The sequence below is a fragment of the Phocoena phocoena genome, chromosome 5 (assembly GCF_963924675.1).
Source record: "Phocoena phocoena chromosome 5, mPhoPho1.1, whole genome shotgun sequence".
Taxonomy (NCBI): Eukaryota; Metazoa; Chordata; class Mammalia; order Artiodactyla; family Phocoenidae; genus Phocoena; species Phocoena phocoena.
In genome coordinates, this window is record NC_089223.1 from 67,676,827 (window position 1) to 67,700,027 (window position 23,201).

Here is a 23,201-nt window from a genome sequence, read left to right on the forward strand (position 1 = left end):
TAAAGTGTTACATTCACTGGCACTTTCATCACTGTGTGGGGACCTTAAAAATTTTAGCCAGGGTTGCTTCCAGCCCTAAAAATAATATGAGCTGACATTTACTGAGCATTCAGTACATGCTAGGCGCTAGGCTAAATGTTCTACATTAAGTAATTCTTACAATAGACCTATGTAACGTAGATGTGTTTTTAGCATTCTGTAGCTAGGGAAACCAAGGCAGAGAGAAATGCCACCATTTAAGTCATTATTCTCCAAACTACCTGCCACCTTTCCTCCCTACCTCAGCAACTTTGCCCATCTTAGAAAACCCAGCTCAGTACATATTCTCTCTGAGGCTTTCCCAACCAACCACTCCAACCTTCGGTCTCTCCCTCCTGGAAGTTCTTTAGTGCTTATTACCTGGAGCATTTATTTATTTAGTTCTGTAGTTTTGCATTGCTACTCGGGTTTCTATTTATATTCTTTTCATGCCAGAGATATAAATTTCTTGATGCCCAAGACTGTGGCTTATGCTTTTTTTTTTTCTAATTAATCATAATGACAGCTAATGGTGCTACACATATACATGTAGGTACACGTTAAGTATTTGTATAGTAATTACACTGTTGATGACACTAATTCATTGAGTGCTCACTATGGGCCAGGCACTGTCTGATTGTTTTATGTGATTGAATATTCTTGAGTTTTGAGAAGATTACCCTTGATGCATTTTGATGACTTAAAGTCAGAAGGCAGCTCATAGCCAAGGAGAGTACACTACTTTTACTGAAAGTTCCTTTCAGGTAGAAACTTAACTTTAGAAGAGCTAATTCCTCACACATGTGAGGACTTTATTTCCAACAGCGTATATAGCATGTATTCCTTCTGTCTTTCCTAATGAAAAAACCTCAGGAATGAGGAGATGAATGGCCTGTATCAATAGTTTTTCTTTTTTCAGGAATACTGTTCTGTAAATACTGTTTTGATCATTTTTAGAAATTACCATGTTTCCTACAGAAGTGCCTAAAAACAAGGACTTACAGATCAGTTTTAAGAGTTCTATATATCACTACAATAATAGTTTTAAAATAAAAGGTTGCTCTAATTATAAATTATGCTTTTTTACTTAAACATGAAAAAAAGCTTTCATATGAAATACTAACATTTTTCTTATGTTTTCTCCATAGTCAATTCAAAGAAAGTTTGGAGACATAACTAATGAGGCAGTCACCTTTCTTGGTGAGAGTCTGCAACGCATCGGTACCAAATTTAAAAGTTCACTGGAAGTGATGATGATGTGTTCAGAATGCCCGACAGTCTTTGTGGATGCTGAAACAGTAAGTTTTAACACGAGGGCTTATTATAAAAACTGAATTGAAATGGCATCATTCAGTAAACGGTCTTTTTTTAAGGTAATTCAGAATTTTGAAGTCTGAAGGTTCATATTTTCAACTTGATTATAAATATCTAGCAGAATATAATTCCCGTGCATTATATGCAGTGGCTTGTGACTATTTCTGGTTCTGGCCTCTCCCTGCCCTCACCCTCCACAGAGTCCTAGATGGGGAAGCTGAAAAATCATGCTCTAGAGATGTGGACTTTTCCTGATTCCTGAGTAAAAGCGGGTAGGAGAGGGCTAGACCTCCCCCCATGAAGAACCCAGAACTCCCTGGTCTTCCCCACTTGTGTCCAAGCACGCCTGTAGATGATGTATTAAGGTTTTCAAAGAATTAAGGTTTAAAAAAGCTTCAGGGGTGTTACCTTTAAGGTATATCCTGGACTGACATGCCATTTTTGCCTGAGCCCATTTTTGAAGGCAGTTGAAGCCATGCTTATCCTTCTGACATTGCACTGCACTTCTCCTCTGTTTCAGTGAAAGGTCAGTCCTTAGTATGGGACAGCGTACAGTTAGGGAGGCCGGCTTAAGCTGGCCTGAAAACCAAAGTTTTTGGTCTCAGGATTGCGATCAGAAATGGTGACCTGTATCAATGTGTTTCTGATTTGACAGCTGATGTCCTGTGATTTGCTAGAAACACTCAAGTTCAGTGTTTTGGAATTGCAAGAGCACCTGGATACATACAATGCCAAACGAGAAGCAGCTGAGCAGGTCAGTCTGTTTTTACCATGTAAAATAAAGTAGTTGCTTGTGACACTAGAAGCGCTAACCTGGCATAATAGCTGAGATGGAACACAGAACCTATTAACACTTGCCTCAGGGTTATACTGAGAATGTTGGGGCCTTGGAGCTCTCTGTCCAGTAAATTCCTATCTTTAGCTTTTAGAAATTGGCCCTCTAAGAGCCTAAGAGCACAATGGAAAATGAGCTTTATAAAATGCTTCTGTGTTGAGACTATAATAGCTGCTGTCAACATTGCAAGCTGGGGTATAAAGGCAGTATTCCCCTGAGAAAGGCACAGTGATGTTGTGGTCCAGAAAAATCTGCAACCTGTGACAAAGTGGTCCTCTTTTTCCTGTGATGTGTATGTGTACGTGGGCAAGCAAAGGGAGAAAGAAGCACACAGTGTATTATAGACACTACCTGCAAAGAAATGTTTAACTCCAGTGTGGTACTGCAAAACACAGTCGTTCTATTCCCGGAGAGTAAATCCAGTATATTTTCAATTGGCAGGGGCAGAAAAACTTAAAGGAAAAAAAGTTTCTCCTTTTCACACAAACTGCATACAGTAGGCATTTTTTCCCCTAGAATAGGAGATGAGTCTTTCATTAATAAGTACTAAATATCTATCACATGTAAAGGCCTATGAAAAATGAAGTGTTAAACCTGTTTCTTATTCCCTAAATACTCTAGATAGGAATATAAAGCACAGATACTGTGCAGGAATAATTAGGAACAAATGTTTAAATTATAGCTATAAATAAAAGTACTGGCAAATCATACAGGTCTAACAGAGAACGGATGCAAACCAAATGTATGATTTCCAAGGAGAGGTCCCTTTTGGCTGATAGGAAAACTTCATGGACTAGAGATGCAACCTTAGTCCTTGACAGACGTTAATTTTAGATTGGGGGATTATCTCAGGAAAAGAATATGGTATAAGAAAATACTTATTAAGGGGGTAATGATCTTATATCTGGACTGAAATAGTAATGACAGATTGGAGAAGAGGAGAGTTTTCAGTAGCAGGAAAGTATCGGGCAAGATCTGGCCATATTACAAATAATGTTGCTGTGTAACTTCTTATACATGTCTTTTACGTATATATGTTCACATACCTGTTGGATATCTATCTAGGAGTGGAATTGCTGGGTCACAGGGTATACATCTGTTCAACTTTAGTAGATTCTGCCAAGCAGTTTTCTAAGAGAGGTTACATCAATTGACAATCCTATCAGAAGTGTGTACAGGAGTTGCCATGCCCTAATCCCTTTGCCACCACTTGGTATTGCCAACTTTTAACATTTTGTCATTTTTGGTGGATGTGAGGTAGTATTTCATGATATTATTTTGCATCTGTCAGATGACTGTTTGAGCACCTTTTCTTCTTCATTTAGCTATTTTGTGAATTGTGCCTAAAGTATCTTGCCCAATTTTGTAAATGGGTTATTTGTGGTTTTCTTATTGATTTGTAGGAGTTCTTCATTCTAAATGCAAGCCTTTTACGGGATGTATGAATTACAAATTTTTTCCCCCTCTGTGGCTAGCATTTCCACTATCTCAATAGCATTTTTTTTCAATAGCATTTTTTTGATCAACAGAAGTTTTTCCTTTTACTTAGGTCCAAGTTAATCCATCTTTTCCATTATGGTTAGTGCTTTTGTGTTTTCAGAAATCTCTGTCTATCCTAGGAGGTTGATTGCTGTGATAATAATCCCCATGAATCATGCTCCTCTGTGTCCACGCTTCTTTGCAATATGACTTTGCTGTTGTTCCTCCCATCAAAGGGATGGAATCTATTTTCCCACCTCTTAAGTCTGGATGGCCTTGTGACTTGCTCTGACCAATCAAATTAAGAAGTGATGCTGTGCAACCTCTGAGATTAGCACTTAAGAGGTCTTTTGCAGCTTCTGCCTTTGCCATCATGCCTGTCAGAGTGTAAATTGGAACAAACTCGGGAAAACTATTTGATCTCCAGCCTCCAGGAGGATGAGAGGCCATGTGGAGGAGAGTGGAGGCATCCAGCTGACTGCCAGCATACCAGACACTTGAGGAAGGCCAGCTTGGAACTTTCAGCCCCAGTCAAGCCATCAGATGACTGTAGACTCATGAGTGACCCTAGGCAAGACCAGGAAAAACTCCCAGCCAACACAAAGATTTATCTTGTTGTTTTAAGAAGCCATTAAGTTTTAGGGGTGGTTGGTTATACAGCAATAGATACCACTTACAACAGGAGAACATCGAATACCTACAAATTAAGTCTGTTTAAAGATGTGCTAAACCTCCACACAGAAAATTTCAATTATTACTGAGAGAAATTAAAGGCCTCCCGAATAAATGGAAGGCTATACCATGTTTATGAATCAAAAAACGCAACAGTGTGAAGTCATTTTTCCCCAAAATGATCTATAGATTGAATGCAATCTCATTCCAAATTTCAGACAATATATTAATGGAAATTGACAGGCTGATTACAGTCGTGAACACAGGTCAGGAAACTATAGCCCTCAGGTCATATCTGGCTCCCTGCCTGTTTTTGTAAATAAACTTTTTGGGAACATAGCCATCCCATTTGTTTACCTATTGTCTATGGCTCTTTTGCACTGCGACACAGAACAGTTGCAACAGAAAATCTATGGTTTGCAACACCTAAAATATTTACTGTCTGCCCTCGACAGAAAATGGCTTCCAAATCTTGTCCAAAAGGAGCCACAACAAGGTCTAAACAACAGAGTGAGACCTACATCCAGTAAGACCTATTAAAAATCTCAAAAGAGTGTAGTGCGGGCATAAAATTAGACAAATAGACCAATAGAACATAACAGACCCACACATATAGAATCATATAATTTACAGCAAAGGCTCTACGGCAATGCAGTAGGAAAAGAATGTTCGGTAAATTGTGCCGAATCCATTAAAATATTTGTATGGAAGAGAAAAATGAATTTGATTCCTTCCTAAGCTACCATCTCACCATTTCTTATCCCATCTATTCTGTTACTTTTTCCTTCCTTTCTTCTTTTCTATCAACGATTTTTCATTATTCAGTTTTTCCCCTCTAATATTTTTTTAGTTATACATTCTTTTATTATTCCTTGAGTCTTCTAAGGATCACAGGTGAAAGCCTGGGGTATTTATCAGGACCCTGCTCTCTTGGCAGGGACTGAACAATTTTTATCTCATCTCCCCAGCACCACGAGACCAGAAAGCCCCTGCTTACCTTTTCATCCTCCCAGATGCTATTACTTGCTTTCTTAGCCTCTCCTCCTGCACATGACAGATACAGGAACAAGTGCCCCAAGAGCAAACTGCGCACAGATTGGTCGGCTCCCTTCTCTGCAGTTATCTTTTCTCCAGGATCTTGGCCCTCAGTACCTCACTACCTGTGATAGCCCTGTTTTCCCAGCCCAGTGAACTATAAGCCACTACTTTTTGTTCAGCTTCTGAGCCCATGGACATCAATGAGCAAGTCCCCTAGGGTAATGCTGGAGTCAATGTACAGCTCCCTTCAGTACTTTTCTCTGACTCCCTAAATCCTCCTGGCTGGTGGTATTCAGCTTCCATAGTTGTTCTTGGAGGACTGGCCTTATACAAGCTACCCCATCATACCCAGAAGCCAAACCTCTCCAGTTAAATTTTAACCTTTATTTGAGCCTTGAGTAAAAAAAAAATCCATCATGGGGGGAAAAAAAAAATCCATCATGACAGGAAGACTGTTACATGTGAGTTGGAGGGTATTCTGTACACTGTATCTTGTATACACTGACTGGGAAGGTGTGGACCTGTACTTTTGCAGGCCAGTGTGTAGCCACGGGACAATAGGGTTGGGACTTTTCTTGTAACGGAATAAAAATTAGAAATAATTACTTTGAATAGTGCCCCCCAAATGCCATATCATAGGCATACAGTATAAAAAAATTATATCTAGTAAGAACAAGCCATCAAATAAGCAATTGAAAGTATTTTTTTCAAATGTATCAGTATACTTGGACAAACTGGGCCGGACTTGTGATGAGGATGAAGTGTATAGGCATTTTAACATTTTGAGTGAATAAAGATTAAGGTACAGATTCCGTGATAGATGTCAACTGAATTTTGCTCATATAAAGAAATCTGCTAGATAGCTTTTGACAGTGACCGCCAGCAGCTGTATCTTACTAGGAAAGCCTAACATGTTTTTCTTCTGAGAGGCTGTCAAGTAAAGAGCCTGAGGGCCTGTGTAGGCTGAGGAACCAGGATAAAAGGGACATAAGGTCAAAGAGATTGTTTTGAAACAACCGAGACATCTAATTTTCATTCTTTGCATGTAGACCATTAACAGCTACAACTGAGAATTTCAAATGTCTACTACTGAAATATTTTCAAAGAGTAAAAACGTAGCTAGTAGTTTTTCTCAAAGTCCTAATGACTTCATATATATATATATTTGTTTTATTATATTTAATCTATCACACAAAAAGAACTAGGAAGTCGAAAGAACTGGTAATATTAATAATATCAAACCGTGGAAACCCAGGAGCTTAACTTGAAGGCTCTAAGCTTTCACTTTAGCTTGGAAATTCTATGACTCCAGTGTCTTTTCCCCACTAAACCGTAGTGCTATTATTTTCTTTTTATCTGACCGAGGAAAAGGTCCCTTAAATAAATATCCATCTTTAGGACCAGCCCCTGGAAAAGGAAAATCCACATTTGGCTTCTGTATTCAATATTCATTGGAGATAATATGTTTGTCATTTATTGCTGTCCAAAAAGGAAGAAAAAAGAAAAAGAAACAAAAACAAGATTTAAAATGTATTTTAGTTTCTGTTTCACTAATTAAAAGTGACACAAGTCTTCTGAGAATTACACTTCCGATAAGCAAACGGACCTGGTTAATTCTTTCTAAGTTGCCTTTATTAAATTAACAGGACAGGACAGGAAGCCCATCTTTCATTTCCCCATCTTACATTAGACAAAGGTCAGGTATAGGTTGTGAAGATTTCCCATAATATCTACAAAATGAATATTCTTTACTGAAATGGAGCGCCACAAGGCCCTGGAATAGAAGACAGCTGATTGTGTTTCCATTAGTAAACCGTCCCCAGCGTGTGCATGTAGCCACATACACAGTATCCTCTGCTTGGGTTTGTTGCATACAAATGATTCGGCTCAAATGGAGATGAAAGCCTATGTCTACAACCAGTCCTAGAAATTCAAGTTCACTTTTTAAGACTGTTGTTTTATTTATTTTTTAAATTAATTATTTATTTAGTATTTTTGGCTGCTTTGGGTCTTTGTTGCTGCACATAGGCTCTTCTCTAGTTGCGGCCAGCAGGCTTCTCATTGCGGTGGCTTCTCTTGTTGCGGAGCACGGGGTCTAGGCGCACGGGCTACAGTAGTTGTGGCACGTGGGCTCAGTAGTTGTGGCTCGCGGGCTCTAGAGCGCAGGCTCAGTAGTTGTGGCACACAGGCTTAGTTGCTTCGCGGCATGTGGGATCTTCCCAGACCAGGGCTCGAACCCGTGTCGCCTGCATTGGCGGGCGGATTCTTAACCATTGCACCATCAGGGAAGTCCAAGATTGTTGTTTTATATGAGCAGGCCATTACAGTACCAATTTCATTATGCATTGTGCAATTACTGTATTAAAATTTACTGTTGTTTATTTTTTCAGTGGTTAGACAATTGTAAGAGGACATTTGGTGCCAAAGAAGACATGTATAGGATAAACACAGATGCACAAGTAAGTTTCTTATTCTTAGTTTTGCTATATTTCTGTATCAGGTAAAATAATATGTATGCTCAAATGTCCTTGATATTCCTAGAAATAAAGAATATTTGTAACATTTTTCATTTTTGTTATCAGAACAATCTTCGTAAAAGTTAGGTTCAATGGAATATTGGCTTAGTAATGAAAAATTCACTTCAATAAAAATGAACGGCCAGCTTATGACTGAAGCTTAATAACATTCCATAGATAAGCTCGATGAATATCTGGACAGTCCAAGTTGACTTTTAGTTGCATCTGCCTCTCTAAACATTTTTTCATTCTGCATTAGTACTCTACAGATAAATAGTCTGGTCAGGATATCAAACCTGAGTAATGTTATATACATTCATACTAGCCCTTCCAAAGCTGAAATTCTGATTGGATAAATTATGGGTTTTGCTAATATAAAATTCAGTGAAAATAATAGTAATATATTTGCTTAGAGAAAAGTGCACATATGTAACACATACATTATAGGAGGATAAAATTAAGACCTACAAATCATTCTAATAAAAGTATAACTTCATATGGGGAACATGTATCAATCAGTTAACACCCTTTGCATTTGACATGAGAATTCTAACCTTTTACAACATCAGATTGTTACAGATTTCTAGTCACTGTAAGTTATTGTACTATTGTAATAAAAATGTGAAGCTTTACAAAACTGAAATGTTGAGAAAATAACAGTATGCTCTCAATAAACGTAAACTGTTTGCCAGGCAGTGTGCTGAGCGTTTCACATTCATTAGCTCAGTCCTTACAGCTCTGTCCAGTGGATGCTGTAATTAGCCCCATTACACAGATGAGGATACATAATGAGCAATTCATAAATATTTTTAAATAAATGAGAAAAAGTGTATGCAAATTAAAATTGAGGCTCAGAGAAGCTAATTTATCTAGACTCAGTAAGTAAATAGATTAAGATTCAAACCTTGGAAGGCTGACTCCAAATCCTGCTCTGTCATAAAGAAATTGTCAAATAATCTGTGTAAAGAAAGAAACGAGGCAAGATAAGAAATTAACCCCAGACTAGAATTAGATCCTTTGGTTCTAATTCTGTTTTTGCCACTATGGCTTAAGCAAGTAACAAACTGCTTTTCTCATATATTAATTAGGTGGTTAGACTAAGTGATTTCTTATACCCCTTCTACCTTGAAGAAAATGAGTTCCATCTCCAGGAGTCTGTGTCAATTAGTATAGCTTGAGGTTTTCTACTAAGTGAAAACTGAAAACTCTGTACGTTGAAGACTTCCACTGATACCTTAGGTCTCCTCTCACATTCAGCTCCTCGAGAGCAGGGGTCCCTTTTTGCACATTATGTATTGTCTTTCGCTGTATACCAGTATAGTCTTTTGCATAATAAGCAATCAATACATATTAAAAGTAAATGAAGACTGTATATGCAAATTTCAGTACACTAAAAAGCAATATTTTTAAATGTACAGTGTTAACATATTTAGCGTGATTTCTAGTAATTCAGAGCTATGAAATTAATTACGTCTGTGTTATTTCCTACAGTTGTGATCGTAAACTTTATCAGTGATTTTCTTTTCCATTACATCCCAAAGTAGATGCTCTGGATAATACGTGTGTAGAGTCAGTTTTTATTTATGCTAATGGAAGTAAAAAAAAATACTTAAAAGCTCAAATTGTTGTTAGTTTCCATATAAAACTGTAAGTAAAACCTCAGAAATTTAGATACGCTAATACGTTTGACATTGGATTGTGCTCAACTAACATTCACAGGGTGACCATCTACATAATTTATGGTAAGCAGTAGGGAGCTGAAGTTCACCTTTGCTTAGCAAATCCCTTCTAAATTGATAGGAATAAATGTTATATAAACAGTGCTTCAGAGGAAACTATTTAGAAAAGCAGATTTCAAAAAGGACTTGTAGAAGCAATATTTACATTATGGCGATTGCTGTTTTAATTAGAAGTCATTCTTCTCCATTAATGAGACTAGGTCTAAGTTGCTGTAGATATTTTAATGTAATAATTTTTAAATATTCCATAACCTGGATGTTTCACAGTGTATTTTACGTTATCTCGTTTGATTCAAACCTAGTTGGGTTGAATTGCTGAGGTTTACTAAATTACATTTGCAATGCAATTTAAAACACACAACTGCTCTCAATATTTTACCTTCTGATTCAGCACTAATTATGGCAACTTAGGACTTAGACAGCCAAGGGTAGGCAACCCAGAATGAGCCATGCCAGAATCTTCTCATGGGCAAATACATATTACATAAAATTATAAACCAATTATTTTCTGAGAAGAGCAAATCATTTCATATTTTCTAATCAGAAGTTTTCCACTTTACTAACGGAAATTTATTTGTTTTTTTTTTTTTTGGAAAGGCTATAAAAACCCAGATAGAAGACCACTTTCAGTAGCCAACTTTCCCAGTATCCCACTAGTTTTATTCTTTGTAGCTTTTGCACAAGAAATAAACTATAGCCTAAATGTAATTTAGCTGTTATTTGGCAAAGAGTGAAAAAACACCCTGGATTGTTACAGTAAATGTCTAAGAAGTTTTATTCTGGAAACAGCATCATAAATTTTTCTTTTGGGTGTAATTTTAAATGTTCTTCAGTTTGCCTGGGACATCTGTGACCCTAGTTAAAATGATTTGTTACACTAATTCTTGGTCTTTTTCTTCCTTTGTATTTTTTGTGACCCGATCACCTTCTTGCTTAGCAAATGGAAATTCTAGCAGTAAGTGACCTGTCTTAATTTATAGACTACTTATCCATGTCAGACAAACTGGTTTTCATTTGCCATTTGTGACCTAGCAATGTTTTGTCATGGACTGCTTTAAGAGTAGTGTGTGCTTCAGTTTTGCATAGCCCTAATCCATGAAATGTTTCAGTCCTACAAAGACAATGAGGTGTTATAATTAATCTGTACAACTAGCGCTGCCTTTTTACACATCTCTAACATGTCTCCTTTTATATTTCTTAATTTTAAGAATCCAAGTGCATTTGTTAATTTCATTGTCTTGTTTCAGTGAGATTACAAATTTGCTTTTTTTAAAAAAAAAAGGAACTCATTTTAAAGACAAACTATTCTTACTTTTTAGGTGAGAGGTTATCCAGAGTTTTACTTTTTGCTTTATCAAGCACTTGTTGATAAACGCAGTGAGATGTACATCTCAGTGTGGCAAGAGTATATGCACTTGTAAATTCTTCTCGTTATGAAGTTAAAGTTTTAAGTTCTAGTGAATTCTTTTTAAAGCATTCTATTTATTGCCTGCTGAAAAATTCTGTTTGTCTAATGTGAAAATGTGCTTCACACTGAAAATGAATTATGTAACCAATAATCTTTAAATTTTTATTTTAATCCCAGTCTTCAGAGCATCTTTCATCTGTCTTTCATCAACTTCTATACCATATTAACTTGCTTACTGCAGAAAAATTAAGCTCAGAACAAATTTTAACAATTATTTACTTATAAATTTTTATTTGAAATATGTTGTCTAGTCAAATATGGAAAATAACACCTAAATTTAACACAGTGTTATTTATTTCTAGGAACTGGAGCTCTGCCGAAGGTTATACAAATTGCATTTTCAATTGCTGCTTCTGTTCCAAGCCTACTGTAAACTTATCAATCAAGTAAACACAATTAAAAATGAAGCAGAGGTAAATATTCAGTTGTACTAGGCATTAGTAACTGATTCTAGGAAATTAAAATACATGCATACATATTTCCTTGCAGGAGCAATGAAGTGAAAAGTCGCTTATAGTGAATCTTCCCCCCCCGCGCCCCAACCCCAGTTAAGCATTATTGGTTTTTGAAATGATGTACTATTTCAGGACCTGTTCGTAAATGTGACGGCAGATATCCAGCGATCTTAAAAGATCCCAGACCTTAAAGATCGCGGTAGCAGCAACAGATCATCTGTAATCAAAAATGAAGTAAAGCACGTCAATTCAATAAAGACAAAATTGTATTATGAAAGCCTCTAACGTCTTGTCCACATAGTATTTCTATAGTTTAAGTAATGCACACAAGAATAAACATGTCAAGAGCACTGCGAATGTTAGAAATCGTGTCATGAATAGATTCAAAAGTAGGGACTTGAGTCTTTTTCCCCCTTGTCAACCACTGGTACCAAAACTATCACCGAGGAAATCACTTCGCTTTCTAATCTGAAGTGGTTACATTTATTTTAAAAAATAAACACGTACTGGTTTATATAAAATACCCTGGGTAAGTAACCCTTTAAAATATAAAGCCTTCTCATTACTGTCAAAATTTTTTTTCATGATAATTCCAGGCCTACTGTTAGCAAAAAAAAAATAACATAAATGTATTTTTACTATCCAAGATGAAGTGTATATCACATGTTAAAACCAATATAAACATTGGTTGCAACCAATTATTTTAACTTATTACAATGTAACAGTTATTACACTTAAGACCACCTGTTTTATCAAGAGTAAAGACTACTATTTGGCAGCTGAAATTATTTATTCCAACTGAATAGAGAACTCGAAATATTAACTGCCCATAAGGACTAAGTTTAACCGTTGAAAATAATCTTTAAGAGAAAATACTGCCACCATTAGATGTACCTTCACAGCCAAGTAAAGGCTCTTGTTGTTACTGAACATACAAATTGATCCTTTTAAGGTATATTTATTTCTTTTAGGTCTTCAACATGTCAGAGGAACTTGCCCAGTTGGAAACTATCCTCAAAGAAGCCGAGTCCGCCTCAGAAAGTGAAGAAATTGACATTTCCAAAGCTGCACAAACTACTATAGAAACTGCCATTCATACTTTAATTGAAACTTTGAAAAATAAGGAATTTATATCAGCTGTAGCACAAGTCAAAGCTTTCAGGTAAATTGTGAAGGAATTTATAGGAGATGCCTTTATACCTAACTGGAAGTTGATAAAGATTGGGTTTGGTTTTCAGTTTGATGTTTGAATATTATGTCTTTGTGAAAGGAAAACATGACCTTATTTTGTACAGTTACCAATGAAATGACACCAATTTTAGATTTTGTTCATTCTGTGATACTTTCACATTAATGTTTGCTCAAATATTAAAACAGATCCTCAGTGATTCAAAAGGAAATTATTTTTATAGGTATTAACTTAAAAGTAGTTATCTTGAATAATTACTTTGAGTCTCAGGACTTAAAAATACTGTGTGTTTTCAGATCTCTGTGGCCCAACGATATCTTTGGCAGTTGTGAAGATGACCCTGTCCAGACACTGTTACACATCTATTTCCATCACCAGACCCTGGGCCAGACGGGAAGCTTTGCAGTCATAGGCTCTGACCTGGACATGTCAGAAGCCAACTACAAATTGATGGAACTTAATCTAGAAATAAGAGAGTCTCTACGCATGGTGCAGTCATACCAACTCCTAGCACAGGCCAAACCAATTGGAAATTTGGTGAGCACTGGATTCTGAGAAACTTCAGGCATTTAGGAAGAGACTAAACTGAAGGCGATTAAGAATATTAACGAGCACCTTCTATGGACCCTTGCAGTTCACTGTCAAACTTCACCAGGGTAAAAAAAGTAAGAACGTCAGAATCAGATCTGAAGGGGAAAAAAACGAATCGTTTAACAGCTGCCAATACCTCCCACAATAACTGTATGAAGAAAGAATTTTTTAAATTACTTAAGTGAAAAGAAAAGGGCTAAAAGTGATGCATACAAATATATTGCTTTCTGGAGAAAGAAAAGAATTCTAAGAATGTCTGCAATAATGGCCTCTAATACTGAGACATTGGAAAGCAGGTGAAATGAGGCTGAAATCGAGGCTGGTTCATTTTAGCTGAAGACCTGCAGAGATGCTTGGATTTCTAGTAGTCACAAGCATAATCAACAACTGATAGTTAACCATCTACATGAAGAACATCCAGTCGGATGGATATACACAGAAAGACTTCTTTGCAAAAACCATTGATTTTTTTTTTTCCCCCCCCAACATGTGGGATAAGGGCGTGGGTGTTTTGTTTTTTGGTCTGTATAAGGAATTGTGTGTGTGTGTGCGAGCTGAGATGTGTGAATATGTGATAGTCATATTTTCAAGGTATGGATGTTTGGTGATAACGTCTCAGAGCATGCCTAAAAGAGCACTGCAAGATTATTTTTGAAAAAATTTTATTTTATTAGATCTAACTCTTCATAGTGTGTAAATGTTAGAACATTTTAATAATATTTTAAAACTGGGCTTTCCCAGTATTTCAAGAAGAAATAATATATCTGTTAACGTTATTGGAATGCTGCTCAGTTCTCTGATCAGTGCTTATGTTACGATTGTTGATAACTAACCAAAGTAGATGCCTGCAGAGACTTTAAAATGTAAAATAAAGATGTATGCTGCCCGTCAGCTCTTCTCATTAGAAAAGTTAACTTATTTTACTCCATAATTATTATAGAAACTGTATAGATTAAAACCAGTATTTTCTTGTACATTTGTGCAATGCACTGTTATACAAGAAGAGGTGTACAAAGCTAAAGAAAAAATTGTGGTCATTGATGGTAAAATATATGACTTGCAGGCCCTCGAGTCTGCAGAATTCAAGAAGAGAGATGCAAATGCATTTTTATATGTTTATTCAGGACTCACATGTTTCACCCTAAAGGAACCTGGGGCTATGGGGGAAGATGAAAGGAAGCCTGAAGACTGACTACCAAAACATGCAATATACGTATTCACTGTCCAAGCCTGTAGCATAACATGAACTGGATTCTCTGTCCTTTTTTTAAATAGCATTTTGTAAAAGAAATGAATGTAGTCCCACAAGTCCTCTGATTTGAAAGGAACACCTTGTATTTTTTATATGCATCTCTTATCCACTGTGACTTTTCTTTTAAACTGGGCTCTGGGATTCCAGAGTTTAGAATGTAGAAATGAAATGCTTGGCTTTGCCTTTTCTTGGCGGTGCAGACCCCTGCCAGAGATGTAATTATGCTCAAGTGCAGTAACTGAGGGCCCTGTGCACGCCGCTGGACTGCTGACTAGAGTTATGTTACCTGTAAAGTTCTGTAACTGGTCACAGCACATTCATAATCACTGTATTTTTTGACCCTGATAAAAACAATTATTTTGATGGTGTTCTGGAACTGTAAATGGTGTCCTTTAAATTATTTAATAACTTCTGGGTGCGGGGCAGGAAGAGAGGGGTGGGTGTCTGGAGACACACCACACTTTACAGCCTATCTTACCATCCCCTATTTTTCTCACCCTCCTTATATCCTTTTTGTTAAAATAAAAAAGCATTGTAGCTGTTGGTTTGTGTTGTATTTTAAGAAAGGATGAATGATTAGAGTGTGCATAATTAAGGAACTTTTCAAATGTTGCCTTCATTATTCTTAAAAATAATTTCCCTTCAAAAGGGGGGAACAGGGCTTCCCTAGTGGCGCAGTGCTTGCTTGGGAGTCCACCTGCCGATGCAGGGGACACGGGTTTGTGCCCCGGCCCGGGAGGATCCCACATGCCGCGGAGCGGCTGCGCCCGTGAGCCATGGCCGCTGGGCCTGCTCGTCCGGAGCCTGTGCTTCGCAACGGGAGAGGCCACAACAGTGAGGGGCCCGCGTACCGCAAAAAAAATAAAGGGGGTGGGGGTGGAAGAACAGATTCAGTTCAATTGACTAATTACCCAAACCAAACCTTCCAAACAATGAAATTTCCTTCTCCTATTTATATGTAACTAAGCCTATTAATAATGTACTAAAGATTAATACACATGCAGAAAGCAAGATGCAGATATAAAGTCATTAAGATTGTCCTTTTGCAAATCAGATTTCCTTAAAACCTATAATTTTTTGCTCCTTGTCCTCTGGGTCCAAAGTTTGCACTTATTAACAAAATATATCAAATGCTTAATTTATTAAACACCTTATTTAGTTCCAATCAGAGCCCAGTCTTTGCTCATACAAACTTTTTCCTTTGCCCACTAAATTTATCATTTTTAAACAGTAAGTTTGTAAAATCACAAGATAAGAGATCTGGGTACTTCCCTGGTGGTCCAGTGACTAAGACTCGCGCTCCCAATGCAGACGGCCCGGGTTTGATCCCTGGTCAGGGAACTAGATCCCACACGCGCAACTAGGAGTTCGCATACCACAACTAAAAAGACCCCCGAGTGCCGCAACTAAAAAGACCCCCGAGTGCCACAACTAAAAAGACCCCCGAGTGCCGCAACTAAGACCTGGTGCAGCCAAATAAATTAAAAACAAAAAAACAAATAAATGGCAGTTTCTCCAAAGAAGAAAAATCCAAAGGATTTTTACACAATTTAAAAAATATTTTCTACTTTTAGTGATAGAAGATCTACCTTAAATTTAGGAAATCGTCAGACATTTTCTTGGAACAGACTCACCAAAGCCAGAGTGAGTGTACCTCCTTTTGGTCTATGAGAACTGCTCATCCACCAGCATAACCTACACTAGAGGAAATAAGAATCAATGTGATAATAATTGTACTTTATGGCATTCTTATTTTTAAATTTTCAAAGTGATCCACTGTCACTTTAGCAAATGTAAGAAACATGAACAAAACTAGAATCACTTCTCTTGACACCCAGAGAGAACAGTATTCTGGGATATTTCCTTCTAGCCTCTCACTCTCTCAAAGAAAAATCAGTTTTATAAATTTCCAATTATACATACAGTTTGACAGTACCTTATTGGTAGAATGTTGTCACCATAACTCTTATGAATGAGTTTTTATACCACTTTGTTCAATGTCCGAATGGCCACTAACTCTAAGTGACACGTATCTTGATCCTTGCTTTCCTCAGCTGTAAAACAGGGTTAGCTGCTCTATTAGGAAAATTAATGGCAAACAATATTAAGCTTAAAGAATGATTAATAGCCATTTTAATAGCTGTATTAATAACCACTGAATTTGTCCTAGGACTCATTGAAGGTATATTCCTATTGTTCCTCATTCATTCAGCAAATGCTGAGTGAATATTATGTACCCCTTGCACGTCACGTGAGTCAGATCGGTTTCCTATCCCTGTACATACCCTCAACCACATCAGGAGTTAATAGTGTTAGCACAAAACACATCACCTTCACCCACACCTAGAGTTCTCATCCTTCATTTCTCTTTGGTCCCACCACCATTTTATCTGATCTTTGCAAGACTCCGTACAGGTTTACAGGCATCCACCATACTGCCAGAGTGATTATTTTTTTTAAAAGGTGAATCTGTCACCATGCCCCACCACAGCTTTATAAACCTTTCGGTGGATTCTTACTGATGACATATGAAAAACAGTCCTCCTGAGCAAGGTCCAAAGAGTCCTCCCAGCCTGGGCCTATCAGTTGCACCTGCCATCATCCCCATCCCTGCCCCTGTGGCCTTCTGGCTTTCTCTACCACTGGGCCTTTGCACACATTAGCTTAGTCTGGAAAAGTCCTTTCTTCCCCTCTTTGTCTAATTCAACTCATCCAAACTTTAGCTCAGCTGTAGTCATTTTTTAGGCAAGGCTTCCCTGACCTCCCCAAGTCAGATCCTTTTTTTTTCCTCCTACCAGGTACCAAGTAGGTCTTACATAGTGCATGGCAGAAGTTTTATACAGGAAATTAATGGCCATCTACCCACTACACTGGAAGTTTTATGAGGGGCAGAGCCCACAGCCATGTGTTTTTCTACGGTAAGTGCAAGGCTGACTCAATTGTAGTTTTCACACTTCAATTCCATAAGCAATACCTGGGGCGCTTATTCAATGCTTCACCTCCATGTAGTGACTCAGTAGAGATAGGGACCTAAGAATCTGCCTTTTTACAAACACCTTACCAAGCCATATGGTTAGAGGCCTTCCCTCTTGCTATAAAGGGTTCTAGAGACTTCAAACTCATTTTCATTTCTTTTTATTCTCCATATTTGTCTACATACAAGCATCCAAGATGTTAACAGACTTACTATATATGGCCTATAAGGTAGTAAGGGTTAACTTAAAAATGGGATGCTTAGAAAATTGGAAGGCTTAATTAGCACCTGGCCCCAATTATGTGGTTTCTGTAACCAAGCAATCAACAGCTCTCAACTCTGATTTCATGAAAACCCCTCACGTCATCCCCCACCCCCATCCCTGCACCGGGAGAACGCTGGTGCCCCGGTCTCAGTGTTTTCTTGGTGCTCAGGTAGAAAGCTTGGTAACCAGGTTAGGAGAATCCCTGTGTTAGATGGCGCCAAACACTGTTTCCACTTACAGAACTGCAAGTCCATAATGACAAAGGCTAAATAAAGCTGCCTCTAACTGAATCTTTAAATACATTTAGGAGGGCTTTTTTTTTAAAGTTAACAAATCACCAGCTGAAGTCCACTTGAAGTTATTTAACATCTTAAAGCTGCCCTTAGCCACCCTGTTCCCATCCGTACCTGTGACATCGTGATTGGCAAGTCACCAGCGCTCACAGCCTTTCTCCCTCAGCACCGACTAAACCGAGATCAGCTGTGGGCCATCCATTCTGGGTTCTGACTCTGCGTTACCCATCCCCAAACATCAGAGGTCCCCTCAAACGTCAAGGCCTGGCTCTAGCCTCCACCTGCCCCAGAAGGATGCTCATTTTAATAGATGGCTTTTTATTCAATCAATTTCTTATAGGCATCAGCCCTACAGACCTACAAGTAGTAAACCTCACGTGAGTCCCTCTACACTTTTCTCTCAAGTGACTAACCTAGTTCAGAGCCTGGTTGCTCTGTAAGCAATGGACAGATATTAAAGTAAAAGGCCCAGACTGTTAAGACAGGCTCTCCTAAATCTTAAGGATTTTACGCAGCGTATCAATTGTTTTGCAATGCTTTTATTTGACAAGCTTTGTCAAATACAGCCTTTCACGAAGTACTTTGAGGGAGCGGCAGAGAGGAGGAAGAGGGGCATGGAAAAAAGCTCACTTGTCTGCTCCACTAGCACACGTTCGGCGGGACCAGGGTTTTGGTTTTTTCACATTCATTTAAATGATATATTTGAAACTGAAAGTGCTGTCACAGGATAAGCGTTTGCCTTTGCATCTCCCACACAGATCTTGACGGTGGGGCCTTTTGGGGTCCACGTGGCGAACTTTTACTGGGCAGGAGCATCTAGTCTGTTTACAATTCTGAAAAAAAAAAAAAAAAAAGTGAGAAGTACATACAGAACATAAACGCTTGGTGATGTCCTGGAACTTCAGTTATGTTTCTAGTCCATTCAAATACTAACTGAATGCACGCTCAGCAAAGTCCTGTGCTAATCTTGTTCTGTCTACATCCCTTCCTAGCAAGGAGAAGGATGGGAGGAGTAGAGCATTTTATCATGCAGTCCTGCTCCCAGGTTGCACAGGATTCAATGCTGAATTGTGTGACGTTTCTTTTAAAACAGCTTAAGAGGAAATCTGTCCCTGCCCTTGAAGGGTGGAGAACAAGCGAGCAGGAGAGAGGAGTTTAACAACATCGAAGGTGTGAGGCCAGGAACCAAGTAGCAGGCCCGGCACCAGTGGCTAACCTTGGCCCTTCTCCCTGCTCCGAAGGACCGCAAGCTGAGGCAGAAGGCAGAGCGGCAACTGCTGGGCCAAGAGCAGAGTAGTTAGAAAGTTCGCTTTCATTGTCAAACTCCTCTCTCCTACTTGAGAATCTACCCTACTCTCCCAAGATCTAGATTCGTCTACGTTTTCCATACTTAATTTCTCTCCACCCACCCTGCGGTGTTCATGCTTCCGGCATCCACCTGGAGCCAAGTGCATTGATTAGGCTGTGTCTCTGCCGGCAAGTCAAGCTCCACTAGCTGTGTGATTAACAGGCAAGTGTAGTCACTTCTCCCTCTTCGATGATCAGAGCCCTTTATCACAGTGCAGTGCTCAGTTAACAGTAACAAGCAACGTGTTACCACTTAACCCCATAAAGCTTAGGGTTAAAGCTAAAGCAGCTTAGGTTGACTTTAAAACAAATCCCTTCCTGAACTCACAGGCAAAATGGAAAGTTTAAAAAACCCGTGCTTTTACTAAATACTTTAACTTGGGTATGTGCTTCATAAAACGCATTTGGGTAAAACCGTCAACCTTTACTACTTCATGTTAGTAGAAAGATAATCTGTTTTCTAGGTTTACTTTCTCCTACATTCAGCTGAGTCTCAGGCAAAGCAAACATTCTTCCACACTGCAAGTGAGGCAACAGCTTCTAGAGACGTTCACATGACCGAGGTTTGCAAGAGCAGGAGAAAACTAACACCAAGGCCTTGTTTCCCAGTTAAGCATTATTTCTACAACTCCTTCCAGAAAGAAATCAAAACCTCAGGTCACTGGGAATCTAGGCTCTTTTAGGAAATACATTCAAGAAACTACCTCCAAATCTTCTAATCACTACCCAGTTCAAACACAAAATACAAACATTCAATTTACTTGACAGGTGATATCCTCCACTCGGTAAGGGTTATAAGACTTCTGACATGTTCTGCAAAATTGCTTGTAGTAAACCTGTGATGGGAAAGAGGAAAAACTTAGAGCAAAACCCTCCTGAACCTTTTTGTCAGGATGATGCCAGTTACAGGGCGTTTCTTACCTTGTTAGTGCCCTGTACACACCACACGTAGGCACTTTCCCATCGGATGTTGCAGTCCTTGCAGTGATAGTAGCCATATTTCTGTTCTAAGAACTGAGCAAAAGGATAGCAGAGTTTAACCAACATGACATCTGAATAGCCTTCATCTCAGAAGCTTGGAAAGGATCTGACACTTAAAACTGGCAGCTCCACTCCATATCTTGGTGGAAAGTAGAATCAGGTTCAAGTCCGTCTCCACGACGTAATCATTACGAAAGCTAATGGCTTAATCAAGTAGAAAAGCAAGGGCCCACCAGAATTTATGTACCGGATTATCTTGGTTCATAAAGCAAATTAACAGATTACTAAGCAGGTGTTTTCCCTCAGGCAGGCAAGGGGAAAGCCAAACACATAGAGTTCCTGAACTTTGGGATTCTTTGGGGAGGGCTTCTCTCTGTAGAATAGGTCTGATCTTAGAACACACGTGAATGAAGTGGTTAAACTCAAGAAAAGAAACTAGACTCTGCATCCTAGAGTGATCTTGGGTGAACACCTTGAAAAAAGTTCTCTATGGGCTTCCCTGGTGGCACAGTGGTTGAGAGTCCGCCTGCCGATGCAGGGGACATGGGTTCGTGCCCTGGTCCGGGAAGATCCCACATGCTGCGGAGCGGCTGGGCCCGTGAGCCATGGCCGCTGAGCCTGCGCTCCGCAACGGGAGGGGCCACAACAGTGAGAGGCCCACGTACCGCAAAAAAAAAAAAAAAAAAGTTCTCTATGCTGCTAATTAAGTTTCCACCAAACAGTGGTGCTGGGAATCTAAAACGAATAAGCCATAATTCACACATAATATGAACAAAAGTAGTATTACCTTATTTTTAAGTTCTTCTCAGTGAGAAACGAGTTATAAACAAGTTTTTGGAGTTAGGCCTTTAGAATTGGAAGGAACTTTGGAGGACACTGAGCAGTTTCACAGGTGAGCAAACTGAAGCCCAGGAAGGTAAAGACTCAAGATCACGCACAGCTTGTGCACAAATTTGATTCACCCTGTGTTCCCCCACCCCCACTAGACAGCCCTGGGGAGCCTGGAAGAGACCCCAAAAGGACTCTTCCGGGCCTCTTAATACCTCTCCAGCCTTTCCACTCCCCTGGGTTACAACCCCTCAGTGTGCTCCAGCCCTTCCAGTTTCAGGCAAGTACCAACTGGCCTTCCAAGCCTGCTCCTCTCAGGCAGCAATGCAGCACAGCACAGATGCTCCAGCAGTGCTATTAGATTTCTGAAGAGGGCTGCGTCTTAAGGGCAAGAGAAGATCCTGACTAGGACCCCGGCAGTCAATTGTTAACGGTTTCTAACACACTGAATGAGAAAATGTGAGTGGGATCCTTGGCAACCAACTCCCTTTGCCAGTTAAGTTCACCTTCTGATGTTCGGAGACCCATCCTAGATCATCCAGTGCAGGATCAACACAGGACTACACTCCCGTGGTCAGAGCTTTACACAGCAAACACGCTCGGACTAAGAATGTTAAAAGGGCGTTTCCTCGGCCACCCCTGTGCAACCGGTGTTTTACCATCGCAGCAACACGCAAGCTACACTGGATTGAATTCTGCCGGAGAAAGACGACTTCAGCAGCTGCCGAAAGGCACACAGAAGTGCCCGCGCCTAAGGGAGCGCGCGCCTCCACTTGTCGCGAGCAGCCGCGGGGCGGGGACGGGGACGCGAGCCAGGAGGGCGCACAGCCCTGGGGCTCCCCCGCCGGTTCCCTGGCCGACTCGGGACTCACCTGGAAGCGCAGGCGCTCCTTGCCCGGCTGGGGGCTCCGCGGCGACCACCTCTCGCCCGCGGCGTCCGGGGCGCCGGTCACCGGCGGGGGCTGCTCCCTGCTCGCCGGTACGCCGGCCTGGGCCTCGTCCTCCTCGGACTGCGGCCGTTGGGGCTCCTTCCTCGCCGACCCCTCTCCCTCCTCGGGGCCTCGGGGCCTCGCAGCTGGCGGCCCTCGCTCTCCGTCCGGCGCCCCGGGCCTCTGCTCGGCCGCCGCAGTCTCGGCCCCTTCCAGAAGGGTGGAAAGGCGGCGGGAGGCCACGGGCGAGTACACCGCCACGGTGCGCGGGAAGCGCACGGGCCGCGGGGCGCCGCTCGGCGGGCTGCCCTGCTCGGGGCCCCGGCGGGCCAGCTCCGGGGAGGCCGGGCAGCTGCCGCCCGCGCCCGCCGCGCCCTCGGGCTCAGGGCCGGGCTCGCGGGCCCTGCGCAGCAGCGTACGCCGCCCCAGCGAGCACTGCACGGAGACGTCGCGGCGCGGGTTCACCTGTACAGCCACGTCCCGAATGCTGGCGCGGCCGGGCCGCGGGGCGAGGCCGGGGCCCACCTGCGACAGGAGGGCCATGAGCTGCGCCCGCTGGTAGCTGTGGAAGTACTCGGCGGCCGCTAGCTGCCCGTAGGCTGGGAAAGACGACGAGGCCGCGCCGTCAGAGGAGGAGGAAACGGGAGGGTAGCCGCCGTCCCGGTGCCGCCAGCCTCCCCCGCCCGCCGCTCCCTTGCCCTTGGCGGCGGCCGGGTAGGGGTAGGGGTACGGGTACGAGTAGAGGGCGCACGCCGGGTACATGTAAGCGTCCAGCACCTCGTCCCCCAGAGCAGCCATCAGCGCACCCCTGCCGCTCCTGCCCGCCCCTGCGTCCTAAATAAGCGACCTCCCGGGGGCAGCCGGGCGCGGGCCCCACCCCCGCTGGCCGCGCTGCTCGGCCCCCCGCACCCCCCGCCCCGCCACCGCTGGTGTCCCCGCCGGAGGGGCCCCTGCCAGACTTTCTCGGTGTGGGAACTTTCCACACCCGGAGGTTGGCACAAATACCCTGAGATGATGT

General features: G+C 41.0%; 2 protein-coding genes across 2 annotated transcripts in view; one reads left to right on the forward strand and one right to left on the reverse strand.

The window, feature by feature from the left end:
* Positions 1–13,278, forward strand: part of FRYL (FRY like transcription coactivator) — a 135,280-nt gene extending 122,002 nt beyond the window's left edge. Inside the window, exons 55-61 of the mRNA XM_065877145.1 lie at positions 1,167–1,316; positions 1,988–2,086; positions 7,747–7,815; positions 10,549–10,566; positions 11,382–11,492; positions 12,506–12,696; positions 13,020–13,278. Coding sequence (XP_065733217.1) covers positions 1,167–1,316; positions 1,988–2,086; positions 7,747–7,815; positions 10,549–10,566; positions 11,382–11,492; positions 12,506–12,696; positions 13,020–13,278 — 897 coding nt within the window. The remainder of the gene's footprint in view (positions 1–1,166; positions 1,317–1,987; positions 2,087–7,746; positions 7,816–10,548; positions 10,567–11,381; positions 11,493–12,505; positions 12,697–13,019) is intronic.
* A 5,345-nt stretch (positions 13,279–18,623) lies between these two features.
* ZAR1 (zygote arrest 1) lies at positions 18,624–22,981 on the reverse strand. Its single transcript, XM_065877869.1, has 4 exons — positions 22,127–22,981; positions 20,367–20,459; positions 20,207–20,281; positions 18,624–18,931 (listed from the first exon to the last, which is right to left on the reverse strand). The coding sequence occupies exons 1-4, from the start codon at positions 22,979–22,981 to the stop codon at positions 18,788–18,790; spliced, it is 1,167 nt and encodes a 388-aa protein (XP_065733941.1). The 3' UTR covers positions 18,624–18,787.
* Positions 22,982–23,201: the final 220 nt, after the last annotated feature.

Coding starts and splice junctions, on each gene's coding strand:
- ZAR1 (XM_065877869.1), bottom strand. CDS start 22,981: ATGGCTGCTCTGGGGGACGAGGTGCTGGACGCTTACATGTACCCGGCG. Junction 20,460..22,126: donor AGGAGCGCCTGCGCTTCCAG/GTGAGTCCCGAG, acceptor CCTTTTGCTCAG/TTCTTAGAACAGAAATATGG. Junction 18,932..20,206: donor TGGAGGATATCACCTGTCAA/GTAAATTGAATG, acceptor TTTTTTTTTCAG/AATTGTAAACAGACTAGATG.